Consider the following 11,674-nt stretch of genomic DNA (forward strand, 5'->3'; position numbering starts at 1 on the left):
TGGTTCCGGAATGGGTACTCTGGTGGTGGACCCTCTCTACGGGCCTACAGAACATGGCGTGCAGATACACAAGTGCAGGCCAGAATCACTGCCAATGAAAGTTACAGCCATAGCTGTTATGAGGAAGACAGCCACCATGGGCAAGAGCAGCCTGAGAAAGGAGAAAGATGAGATCTTGGATCTAGGACTGGAAAAATGGATGCAGTTTGGTTAAATGGAGAGAAGAATTAGATTAAAACATAATTCTCCCACATGGTCAGCTCTTTAAATCTTGTTTTAAATACATGCCTTCTGTTTACTAAGAGTTGCTTGCCTTAGGGGCTTCCCTGGTGGCGCAGTGGTTGGGAGTCTGCCTGCCGATGCAAGGGACACAGGTTCATGCCCCCGGTCCGGGAGGATCCCACATGCCGCGGAGGGGCTGGGCCCGTGAGCCATGGCCACTGAGCCTGCGCGTCCGGAGCCTGTGCTCCGCAACGGGAGAGGCTGCAACAGTGAGAGCCCCGTGTACCACACACACACACAAAAAAAACCAGAGTTGCTTGTCTTAAATTTGTATTGGGTTTGCCTTTGTATGTTGTTCCCTTGCACATTTTGAAAACTAAGTAAGGTGGGAAAAAGAATTACAGAAAAAAGAATGACTGGGGTGCTCTCCCCCAGCATTGTCCAATAGAACTTAGTGCAATAATTGAAAGGTTCTATTCTGTGCTGTCCAATTCAGTGGCCCCTAGCTGCAGGTGGCTACTGAGCAACTGAAATATGGCCAGTGCAGCAGAGGAAATGAAGTTTTCATTTTATTTTAAATGTTGTTAGTATCAGTCATATTGGAAAGGGCAGCCCTTAAACCACTTAGCAAATAGCCTATACACACCCTGGTAAAGGAGCGATTAAATATGAACGCTTCTAGGAACCTACTTATGGGGGCGCTCATTTGCAAATGTATGGGCTTGTTCAGTCAGGGAGTGGAGGATCATGGTTCCTAAAAACCATCCCTCAAGGTTTGATACCTTATTTACACAGTGCCTTCAGATACATTATCTCATTCAATCCCATAACAACCCTGAAGGGGGTAGCACGGAGATCATCATCCCCAGGAGATGCCGCAAATTTAGGTGACAACAGCACGGCCCTGAGGCAGGGGAGGGTGGAGACTAGAGGTCCGGTGTTTCTCCTCCTGGGTGGAAGACTCTTTCCAGGGGGCAGCAGAGGGGGAATGATCTCACGCTACTAATGCCCACTGCTCACCGCCTGGGCCTCACGGATGAAGAGAGATGCTCTGCCTTCCATGTCACTGCCTTTTTCCTACTGGACTGGGGCTAATGCGGACATAGGCTATGAACAAGAACCCTATCTTATCCCCTTCCCACTACCTTGATTTAGGCAATAGGAATGGTTTTGAAAATTTCATTTATATATTCAAAATTATGTCGGGAGCACCAACCATGCCCCAGACATAGTTCTAGTTCTGGGGATGCAGCTGTGAACAAAGCAGAGATCCCTGCTATGGAGACTGATAAAAAATTGTGCATATGCTGGATTGTTGTAACATTTCAAAAACATGTTAAGTCTACTGTGGTCTCTCGCATCTTTAATGGTACACACACACTGTCCAATGTCAAATTTTTTGTGGAAATCTGGACTCGCACTTCAAGCAAACTGCCTGGCTGGCTGAAATGTGGAAACACCTTTCAATTCAGTCTTTTAACATGTGTTGAGTGCCACCTATGTGCAGAGCCCGATATTGGGGACTTTGGAGAGAGGCAGAAGAATGAGAAGACAAGGTCCTATCTTAGGGGCTTCCCCGTGCGGTGAAAGAGGCAGCTCCTTCTCTTAGGAGCTCCCAGGCTGTAGGAGCTGACAGCCTAGTCTGGGAAGGCAAACAACTTCAGGACCCACTTTCAGAGGGGAATCCCAAGTACATGCAAAAACGAATCCAGCCTAGACTGTTTGGAGTTGGGTAAATGGTCCCTTGTCGTGATGATGGGGAACAAGAGAGGGGATGCCATAGGAGCTGCTGCATGTCCCGACAGCTAGGAGGAACCCAGGAGCAGCCTCTCCTGGATTATTGTTATCCTGGCAAGTCTTCTGGATGAGATGGGATTGGAGGTGCTGCTGTAAGAATGAAGAGGTCTGTGGAAGGATGGGGTGGGGTGGGGGCATTCCAGGTAGAGGGTGCCTCCTGGGGGATGGTAGGAGAAATGGGGGCGCTGGGCACAGTTCAAACCCAGCTGAAGATGCAGAGGAGAGAGGAGGGCCAGTGTGTGAGGGTCTCGGCTAAGTCCTTGCGGCTGCGGAGCGGCGGTGGGGAAGGACCGGGTCAGAGGTAGCGGGGGTGAGTGGGGGCAGCGCCCAGGTTTCTTGACAGCTGTTAAGGAAGCGTGGCGACAAAGGGTTAAGTGTGCCCCTCCACCGCCCCAAATACTTCCTGTGTTTGAAATCCTTCAGGTCTCCAAAACCCTCTGGCCCCCGGCCAGGCGGGCATTGTCCGGGGAGCGCTTGTGGGCTGTCAGAGTGGCCTCGCAGCCTTTGTTGTGGGACCACCTCGAGGTTCCCTCTCGCGCCCTGGCTGCGGCTGCCCAGTGCGTGCCGGGAGGGGGGCGGTGCGGGAGGCTTGCTCCCTCTCCCTCTTCCCGGCCCCCCCTCCAGCCCTCCCGATGACCACATGACCAAGTGGGCTCGCGGCCAAGCCACAGGCTACAAAATGCAGCCCCTGGAGTGAGCGGGGCGCATTCCCGCTGGCAGCCTGAGCCACGGGCCGTTGGAGCCACAGCCGAGCCGCCAGCCACTTGGAACGAGCTCGCCGCCGCCCCCGGAGCCGCCGAGGCCAGCTGGGCGGCGCTGCCCCGCGGCGGGAGAGAGGAGGCTGCAGGAGAGAGGAGGCGGCGGCCGGCCAGCCCACGGCGCGGCTCGGGGCGTACCGTCTCGCGGCCCGGGAGCCACACGAGCTTCGCGCCCGCACGCACGAGCCGCGACTCGCGCCTCCCTCGGCCTCCGGCCTCTCCGCCCCCACCCCCGCCCCCGCCCCCTGGCCAGGGCCGCGCGGCGGCGGCGGCGGCCAGAGGAGCAGCATGAATCTGCGGCTCTGCGTGCAGGCGCTCCTGCTGCTCTGGCTCTCCTTGAGCGCGGTGTGTGGAGGTGAGTGCGCGCCCTCCCGCTCGCCCGTGGCCCCCTCGCCGCTCTCCAGGGCTGCAGCCCGCGCGCTCCCCGCCCTCCGCCCCGAAGATCGCGCTCTCTCCGCCTCCCGGGAGCCGGGCGCGAGCCATGCAGAAGCCGCCACGCGCCGGGCCGCCGACGGACAGGGCTCCCGGGGCCAGGGACCCGCCGGCCGCGGGCATCGCTCCCTCTGGGGTGCTCGGCTCGGCTCGGCTCGGCCTGGGGCATCACCTTCCGGCGCCTGGCCCCTCCCGGCCGCCCCTCGCAGTCCGAGGAGCTCAGGGCCGCAGGCGTGCGCTCCGTGTCCCGCGCCCCGCTCCCCACGTGGTGGAGGGTATGGTGGGGGGCACGTCCTGCTCCCCTCGTGGATCCTTGGAGGGAACTGACCTGAGGCCGGTGGGTTGGGCTCCTGCGTGGAAAGTTAGGGGCCGCCGGCCGGTCCGGGGGCGCGGGCCACTGGGGGATGATGATGTGCCAAGATGCAGACGTGACACTTGTTGCATAGGCAGGAGCGCGCCGCGGGGGAGGCGGCGTGGAGCCCAGCTGTGGTTCCTTTCAGCCTGCAAGTGAGCAGAGGCAGCCTCCCCCGGGCTGGGCCGGGCAGGGCCAGGTCAGGCTGGCCTCCTCCCTCACCCCCAAGTCCTGTCTGGTCTGCTCTCCTGCTCCCACACAGAAGGCTCTCCCAGAGGCCTGCGTCCCACCCCAGGGACTTGGTTCTTTGAGATTCTGGCTCCGGTACCCCCTCTGACCCAGGCATGGTCATGCTTCACCTCAGTCCCCTTGTCTCCAGGCACCAAACCAGGAAACAGCGCCTGACCCGATACCTCCATGCAGCTGGCCCTCACCTGCACCACACCCCCACCTGGCATACTTGGCACTGACTGGTGCTCCCTTGCCCTCCCCAAGCCTGGTCCCCACCCACATCCCAGCAGTCCCAGTCCGGGCTCCCTGTCCTCTGTGCGTCAGTGTCTCCTGTGGCTGCCAGCTCCCACCTCCAGCTGCCACAGTCCTGTGATCTGACTGTCACTGCTGCCGGCCTGGCAACACAGAATAGGAAGGCCAAGACCAGGTGGACTAATGCCAGTGCCAGGCTTGGACTTATGGGGAGGTGGGAGCAGGGGGAAGGAGAGAGCAGGGCAGCAAGTGTCCTAGAGGAAGGGCCCAAGGCCGTACTTTGTTCCAGACCCTCCAGAACAGGATGCAGCCCGGGAGCCTCTGAGGGGCCTGGTGGGGCTTCCACCTCTCTCTTTGTAGGTCACCTCCTTTCTCCGCTCTTGCCTTTGGCACTGCCCTGGCCCGGGGAGCCCTGCCCGGCTTCTCGGGAAGGCGCACTGGCTGGGTCTGGCACTACCTGCCTTTAGCTAGCTGTCCAGTGATCTCTCTCTTCAGGCCCGAGCCCTGGCTCAGCCACCTCACTGGTAAGAAGGAAGCAGGCTTTTTCCTCAGAAACTCCTGTCAGGCAGGCAATGGCAGAAAGAGAGCCAAAGATAGGAATGAAGGACACCACACGGGCCTGCCATCCAGGGCAGTTGGCGAGATAAGACACCCACGGGACACCACCACTGGCAAACAGTGGTGCAGAGAGGGCATCCCAGAGGAAGCTGGACCTACCTGATCTGCGCACTTGCGGCTCCCCCAGAACCTACGGGGAGACCCTTGGCTAACTGGCCCGCACCCGGACCCTTTCAGGGTCCAGCTGTTGGGGCATTACGGGTAAAGGGGGAGCCGGTTTCAAGGGGAGGGGACGCCGCATCTGGCTCAGACCCTACCGCGCCCTGCTTCATTCACCCTTTGCATTAGGTCACCTATCTCCACAGCCGGATCTGGGTAAATTCGTTGCCCTCACATTTATGCTTAAGCCTAGCACTGGAAACTTCCAAAGCTCCCCCTGCCTCTCCACCTCCCCCTGCCACGTCCCCCCACCCCACCCCCGTCCTGTCCTGGGGCCAAGGGGGCCACCTCTGTGCAGGTGGCCACCAGCCCAGGGTCTGGGGACACACGTCCTGCTCCTCCTGCCTCCTGTCCTGGCTCAGAACAAGGGACCTTTTCGGAACCACCTTGCCCTTGGCCCGGACTTGCATGCTCTCCCCAGCCAGAGTCCCCAGTCAGCTCCAGGCCTGAAATCCGTGCTTCCTCATGACACGCCGTGTCCTGACTTGGAATGCGCTCCCGCCACCACACACAGGCTCCTCCACTGCCTCCTGACCTGGGATACACTTTGCTCTTGAGTCTGAGAGCTGCTGGGCCAGGGCCAAGTAGCCCTTGGTCTTTGTCTGAGCACCTCTGTGTCTTTCCTTGTCCCCCTCCTGCCCTTCCCCAGCCCCAGCTGAGGCCTGCAGCCACAATGACAGCGTGAGGACAGCTTCCTGGACCGCTCCCACTCAGGGAGGGGGCATCTCCACTCCATCCCCAATGCCTCAGAACTAAGCACCCAGGTAACCTGAGTCAGGCCTCTCAGCGGCAATGGACTAATGCAGGTGAAGCGGATGACCAGGCTGCCAGGGCGTGATGTGTCCACAGCAGCATGGCTGGCGTGGGAAGACGGCTCAGGGCACTGGGCTGGGCAGACAAAGGAGGGGCGCTTCATCCTGGAGACACATGCAGGACCCCAGAGCAGTGGAGGGGACATAGCCAGTGCCACAAGGGCACTTGTATGGGCTTTTAAAGCAATCACAAGACAGGCCGGACGGTAAGAGGGAAAAAAAAAAGATGTTTCATTCCTAGTGAGGATGGTGTGTTCCTGAGAAGCGGCACACACCTCTTTGTGAACGGGCAGGGCTGGAGTTTAGATTGCGTGAAACGCAAGCCCTGTTTACCCCTGACTGCGCTTCACGGTGGAGATGCTGTAGCTTCACTGCTGATGGCGCTTCGGTCCCTCTAGGCTCGCGACTCTTTGCGGGATTGCCCCAGCCTTCCTGTAAGTAGCAGATGCGTTAGAGGAAAGTATTTAAGTACACTGGGGATGGCCCGTTTCTACAGGGGAATTCTTTTGTATCACTGCCGGGACCTCTGCAGTGATGAGAATCAAAAGCCTCTGATTTGTCCCTTTGGACAGGACAAAGCTAGGGTTTCAGGTGTCAGCTTATCTTAGGGTGAACCAGACTCAGAATCAAAAGTAGGAAACAGGTGGATGATGGAATCAGGGTGGGGGAGGAACTGCAGACTTCCGGCTACAAGGAGGAGAGTGAGCCCCCCCATCCAGTGGGATGCAAGGTGGCAGGGTCTTCTGGGTGACTGCTCTCCAGGGCCTGGCTGAGAGCTCGGTCAGCTTAGGTAGCTCTTCTCTGCAGCCCTAGAGTCCAGACGTCTCGCTGGCCAGAGTCTGAGCCCACCAGCCGTGTTCCTCATCCTGGCTCTGGGCCTCCCCTGTCTCTTAGGGACCCCTCCCCCCAACAGCCCGCCCTCCCTGACTGCCACCACCACTCACAGTCCTGGGTCTCAGCATTTGCAGAGGCTACCCTCCCCATCTGGGCACTGTGCCTCTCTTCTCATGCCTGCTGTTACCCCTCGGGCCATAGCCTGTGCCATTGGCCATCCCTGCAACACAAGAACCAAGACCTCACTGACACCTTCAAGGCCCTTAGGGTCCTTCCTTTTGCCTGGCCACACCCTCAGCGCAGTCCTTTTCGCCCTGAGAGTTTCTCTGGTACCAACTTCTCATCAGTATCATTCCTGTCCTCTTGAGAGGGCAGAACAGCCTCGAGGGGACTCCAAAACACAAGGCAGAAGCTGAAGCAGCTGCGGTGGGGAGCTTAGTGAAGGGGCTTCCCTCCTCTCCCTCCCCGGTGCAGCCCCTTTGCAGATGGCACTCAGAGGGTAGCCCTATGACAGGCGAAAGCAGCCTCCTTGCCCCTGTCCATACCTACTGCCCCAAAGTGCAAACACAACTCGTGTTTTAATTTACATTAGGTGATGGGTTTAGGGGAGGAACTGACACGGTAACCCACCCCCAACCAGAAGCATGAAGGGTGGCTGGTAAACAGAGGGGTCCTAATGGGCCTGTGACGTTCTCTCTGGGAGGGAGGGTGGAGGGCTAGAGAGTGTGTGCGTGCGTGTCTGGGCGAGAGAGCGTGGACAGCAGCAGGCGCCAGGGGCCTGGGCAGGGAGGGCCCTAAGGACAATCCTTGCCTGCGTTTGGCCCAAGAGGAGGATAAATGCCTGGAAATTGTGTGCAAGTGGAGGAGGAATCACAAGAGTCAAACAGCCAAGGAAGGAACCGGAGCGTGGGGATGCTGGAGGCAGGGAGGAAGGAAAGGAAGAGCCGCCAGGGGTATGGTTGGGGGGCGAGCAGCCAATGGGTGGTTATATGGAAACTGTGAGCTAGTGGTGGAGACTCCTGGATGGATGGAAACAGGTTTCGAGAGACAGGGATATAGCTGGAGGCGAACCCGATGGTGTGCGGAGAGGGAGACTGGGATTCATGATCACTGGCCTCAGAAGCTGTATTTCTGCAGACCAGCCCCATCCTGGGCATCGCACAGGCACTCTGCCTGTCTGTCTCCTGCCCAGCACCATCGCATCTCCCTGCTCTGCTTGCCTCTGGCGGCTGGCTTGTCTGTGGAGCGCCAGCTCGCCTGACCTGGCTGGACTGCAGCCTCCATGAGAGGTGGCTGAGAGCTCGGTCAGCTTAGGTAGCTCTTCTCTGCAGCCCTAGAGTCCAGACGTCTCGCTGGCCAGAGTCTGAGCCCACCAGCCGTGTTCCTCATCCTGGCTCTGGGCCTCCCCTGTCTCTTAGGGACCCCTCCCCCCAACAGCCCGCCCTCCCTGACTGCCACCACCACTCACAGTCCTGGGTCTCAGCATTTGCAGAGGCTACCCTCCCCATCTGGGCACTGTGCCTCTCTTCTCATGCCTGCTGTACCCCTGGGGCCTCATCGTGTGTCTTTCCCTCATCGCACCCAGGAACACCCAGCGCCACTTGGATTCTATTGGCAGGGCTTGGTCTGGCATCAGGAGGCTTCTCCTCTAAGCCAGATGTGGACAGATGTAGAGAAGAGCCCCCTAGAGCAGAAAAGGAGCCAGCTGGGATTGGAATGGAAGGAATTTGCATCAGGCAAAGGATGGGGGTATGATCTAGGGGTGAAAGGAGGTAGGGCAATGGGGGGGCAATACTAGCAGCCCACCCCCCTCCCGACGCACTTGCTGCTTCAGGTGACATTCACTCATTTGTTTACTCATTCATTTGTACAATATTTCTTGGCCTCTGAATCTGGTCACAGGCTGACTAGAACCCAGCATAAGGCACACAGAGTCAGAGATTCGCCCCCACGCCCCGCAAACAATCCCCCAGCCACACCCACAGGGAGGCCACAGGAACAAGTGAGCCCCAAAATGGCCAAACACTGATGAGATGCCCAGGGGTGAGGTATGAGAGCTCTAGTACTCAAAAGTGGGTCACCTGCGTATCAAAGGATGTACAATGACATCATGTTCCAGATTTGCTTTAAAATACCTCTGCAAAGAAAGAAACAGGAGAACCAAAGCATATGTAACTCCATCTGGATAACTGTCGAATCTGGGTGATAGGCACGTGATGGGGGGAGTTGTTTTCATTGAAATATTGTGTGTTTGAAATGTTTTAAGTGTATCAGTCACAAGGGTGCAGTGGGAAGTTATCGTCTGCTGTGCCCCAGCCTGAGTACAGGCATGATACCCCAAGCTGCACCCCCCGATGATGTTCTGAGCACAGAACGTGTTTGTGCCCATCAGAAACATGATAGGACTGTCAAAAGGACATCTAGTCAGGTGTATAATTTGTAAATGTGAGTAGTGGGCTCTGTTTGCCCCAGGACAGTGTAAACATTGCAAGTGGTTCATCGGTTCACTGATTGGAAGAGGAAAAACAAAAGCTCTGAGAGCGCCACCTCATGGAGAGACTGCCCCTCCTCTGGGACCCTGGCCCATCTGCATCAGCCTTTGGGATGACAGGCTTTCTCCTTCCTGCAGGGCCCCTGCTGCAGACTTCTGACGGGAAGGGGATGGAGGAAGGCACCATCCGCCACCTGGTGCAGCCCAGAGGGCCGAGGAGCGGCCCAGGGCCCTGGCAGGGAGGTCGGAGGAAGTTCCGCCGCCAGCGGCCGCGCCTCTCCCATAAGGGCCCCATGCCTTTCTGAAGCAGGTACTTGAGCCTCTGGTCAGTGGGCGGCACAGAAAGGGCAGGGGAGGAACAGCCTGGAAGCCGGGTGGCCCTGCTGCTTACCGCTGGCCAGACACCTGCACCAGGCAGTGCCGGCCCCATGCGTAACACCGGGGCTTACAGAGCACCTTCAGTTTAGACAGGAGACCAAGGCCGGAGAGGGGCTTGACACTCCCCAGGAGTTAGGTGCTGGCTGCCCTCCACTCTGCTGCCTAGGGTTGGGCTGGCTGGCCCAGCTGGAGTGTTCTGGAGGGCCTTGATGAGCTGGGGAGAGGTGCCCCAGGGTATATGTGCAGGTGTGCAGTGTGGATCCTCACCAGAGGCGGGAGGGAAGGCAGGGATCCTTGGGGGTAGCCGCTAGCAGAGAACAGGAAGAGAGCTGCCCGGAGATGTGGGAAGGAGAGAGCAGGGCCTGAGCCTGCCCCTGAGGCCTGGCCTGCTGTCCTTCCCCCTGTCGCCAGGACAGGGTGGCACCGACTCAGTGGCCTGGGGCTTTAGGTTCAGGCTCGTGGGGAGGGCGGGTGAAGGCCGTCTCCTCTCCTGTCCCAGGCGGTTCCTTTGACCTAGGACACGTCAATGACCCCTCTCTGGTCATTTTTCCTCTTTAGGACTGAAGGGGCCACCACGTGTCCGCCCCCCGTGATTCTCTCTACTCCTCCGTCGATCGGCCTGCTTCTCTGGAGCCCCCCCATCCGTTCGCCTCATCTGGCCCCTGTTCTAGCTGCTGACGGTCCGGCTCTTCTCCCCCACCAGCCTCCCCGAATGGATTGGCGTGCTCCTGCCCCTAGCAAGGACCCATTCAGTGCCCCCTCGTGACTTGGGAGACCCTGCACTGGAAGGCCGTCCTTCCTCTCCGCAGCCCTCCCTCTGCTCTAGTCCCTACCTCTTGTGTCCAATACCCTAACATCGAACGCTTCTCTCGGCCCTTCCTGCCTCAGGTATGCCCTGGGGTCTGGGTGGAACCCGCCCTTCTTTAATGGGGCTCCAGCAGAGTCCACGGCTTTGCATCAGCACTTCCCCCCCAGGCCTCCAGAGGGCCATAGAGAGCGGAGCAATGAGAGACTCCAGTGAGAGGGACCGGGTCGTTGGGACGCAGACAGGGTGCCTTGGGGGCATGGGAACGGGAGCTTGGCGATCTGGCGAAGGGGGAGTGAAGCATCGGAGAAGAGGAGGAATAGCTACTGTGGCCTCTTCCTCATCCCCATGTTTGGCCCGGTTGAGGAAGAGGTGAAGGAGAGGGGCCGTGAAGTACTTTGTCACTTCTCTCGCCTCACTGTGCCGCCTAGCAGTCCCTCCCACTCACTCCCGCCCCCCGCCCCCCCCCAAGTTGGTTCAAGCTCCAACTCAGGAGGGGAGGGTATGCGCCTCAGGTGGCTCTGTACCCTCCCAGGAGCAAAAGCCAACTAGGATGATTGGTTTTGCCAAGAATCACAGACGATCAGAGCCAAAAGGAACTTGGAGTTCACTTAGCGCCACCTCCTTATGCAAACTCCTGCAGAAACGGAGGCTCGGAGAGGGATGGTGACCTGCCCAGTGCCGCTGCAGAGCCAGCACGAGGGCCCAGGTCTCCGAACTCCCACGTGATGATGCCCTCTTCTTGACGTTGTCTTCCAAACCCATTAAGTGCCTTTTCCCGGGGTTGGGGCTGGGGGTGGCCAGGAAGGGAGAGGGGGCCGGCTGTGAACTGCCCCACGGTGGGACGGAGCTGTTCCCTCCTCCCTGGCCTGCCCCTTCTGGTCCATTCCCCAACCCGGCCTGGAAAGTTCCCTGACTGGCCAGCTGCCCCCATTCCTTGCAGCACTCCCAGACCCTGGGTATTTTCATAGGGGCAGCTCAGGCACCGAGACTACCAGGAATCAGGAGGTGGCCTTAACCAATTGGACTCAGTGGCTTTCCCTTCACGTTGACTGGACCTTCTTCTCCCAGTGGCCTTTCCCTGAGGAGGCAGGGAGTGGGGAGAAGAAGAAGGAAACAAAGAAGGAAGGAAGGGAGGGGGGAAGGAAGGAAGGAAAGATGGGAGGAAGTGTAGATCTCAGCAGGCTTTCTTCTCAAAGGCCTCGTGGGAGGGAGAAAAGGGAAGACAGGAGCCTGATGGCCACCTATGTACGTGTGGGGCAGGGGGAGTCATGGCCCCCGGAGTCCCAGAGCAACCCCAACGTTTGCCTACCCGCCCCTCCCCCTTCCCTCCACTGCTGCTAACGCTGCTGCTACTGCTGCTTTAAGGCCACCCTGGGGAGCCAGGCTGGGCACCTGCCGCCCCCCCCAAACGCCCCTCAGCCCAGAGTGGGGTCTGGCCAGTGTCCAGAAAGCCTCTTCTGCCACGGATGTCCCCACTGGGGCTGGGCCTTCTTCCCTCTGTTCCTTTCTGCATCTCCTGTCGCATGGGTT

General features: G+C 58.9%; 1 protein-coding gene across 1 annotated transcript; it reads left to right on the forward strand.

The window, feature by feature from the left end:
* The first annotated feature begins 3,065 nt into the window (after positions 1-3,065).
* On the forward strand, positions 3,066-9,263 carry APLN (apelin). The gene is made up of 2 exons (XM_022561532.3): positions 3,066-3,132; positions 9,097-9,263. Exons 1-2 carry the CDS (start codon positions 3,066-3,068, stop codon positions 9,261-9,263), a joined length of 234 nt encoding a protein of 77 aa, XP_022417240.1.
* The last annotated feature ends 2,411 nt before the right edge of the window (positions 9,264-11,674 follow it).

Source organism: Delphinapterus leucas, chromosome X, assembly GCF_059928025.1.
Source record: "Delphinapterus leucas isolate spDelLeu-1000000601 "Yukka" chromosome X, BTC_Dleu_Yukka2, whole genome shotgun sequence".
NCBI lineage: Eukaryota > Metazoa > Chordata > Mammalia > Artiodactyla > Monodontidae > Delphinapterus > Delphinapterus leucas.